General features: G+C 38.8%; 1 protein-coding gene across 1 annotated transcript; it reads right to left on the reverse strand.

Annotated features, from left to right (window-relative positions):
- Window positions 1-31: 31 nt before the first annotated feature.
- LOC106105632 (cytochrome P450 6l1-like) lies at window positions 32-1,302 on the reverse strand (the record flags this gene model as incomplete). The annotated part of the gene is made up of 4 exons (XM_013286055.1): window positions 1,163-1,302; window positions 741-859; window positions 434-542; window positions 32-277 (listed from the first exon to the last, which is right to left on the reverse strand). Coding segments are annotated over exons 2-4 (472 nt in total), but the record flags the coding sequence as incomplete, so codon positions are not given.
- Between the last annotated feature and the right edge of the window lie 6 nt (window positions 1,303-1,308).

Genomic DNA, 1,308 nt, shown 5'->3' on the forward strand with positions numbered 1-1,308 from the left:
AATGTAACTTAGATAAAGTTTAAACATTTACCAATACAACTCCTAGGCCCTTCGCCGAAGGTCCAGACCGGCATAGCCCCTCTGTTGACGTCAGTGTCGAGGAAGCGCTCCGGCCGGAACTTGTCGGGCTCCGGGAAGATGTCGGGGTCGCTCTGGATGCCGACCGCGTTCACGTACACGGGCGTGCCGGCCGCCAGCCGCAGCCGCGCGTCTATCTGGTAGTCCTGCGCCGCCACGCGGTCTATCCAACCCATGGGCACGTATTTTCTCAAAGTTTCTACAAGTATACAAATAACAAAAGTTTTTTTTTGGTTGCAAATTAAACAATTATAAGCATATTTAAATTTTAAACACATTGTAAGTAGTTATTATCTAAATTATAATTTACATATTATGATATTGACAAAAAATACGTTATTATAAGTAAACGTACCGTCTATAACAGCGTTCATGTAAGTCAAGTTAGACAAGCTTCCCGCATCAATATCTTTCAACTTTTCCTCATATTTTTGTAACTCGAGAAGTTCGTTGTACATATTTTCCTGGAACAGATTTTACTTGTAGATAGAAACGATACCTGTTACAAATAAAAATGGGTGAATTCTAGGAATTCAAAACGACGAAAGTCTTCTAAGCCGTAATCTGATGCAGTTAACAAAAACAAATTCAAAATATCAATGACTTTACATGATAAAATCTCATAAAGAGGTTTTTGAAACATAAAAAATCTCTCATCACACCTGTATTTCGGGATGGAATGCAAGTTCGTAGACGCACCAACTAAGAATGCTGGCCGTGGTATCAAATCCCCCCTGCACAAACACTGCGGCATGTGCTATCAATTTCTCTTCTGGCATATCTGTAATAAAGATAGTTAAAACACCCGTTGTTAGATAATGAAATAATAGATCTAAATACAAATCTAGCAAAAGTAAACTATGACGTAATGTAGTTTGTAGTTATTTCGGAAAGGAATTCTAAGCACCAAAATAAGTACTAATTTATGAAAAAGGTGTTTAAACACTTAAGAAAGAAAGAAAGAAAGGAGTTTGTTTATTAAAAAGAAAGAAAAGGAATTCATTCGGCATGTGCTGCGGTGTACACCGAAGCGCCAGTTTTCAATGAATTCTGTTTATGAATTTACATTTTGTTGTCTCATAACCTTCATTATCTTTGGCGCAATCCTGTTTGATCTTTATGAGAGCATCGAGCAGGTCTCTAGTCTCCTTCACCTCGTTATCGTACCCCCCGCGCTGCGCCAATGCGGTCTGGTAAACTCGCTTCAATATGTCTATTGAAGTTTTAGGG

This window comes from Papilio polytes, unplaced genomic scaffold (assembly GCF_000836215.1).
Source record: "Papilio polytes unplaced genomic scaffold, Ppol_1.0 DF822777.1, whole genome shotgun sequence".
In the NCBI taxonomy this organism is placed as follows: Eukaryota; Metazoa; Arthropoda; class Insecta; order Lepidoptera; family Papilionidae; genus Papilio; species Papilio polytes.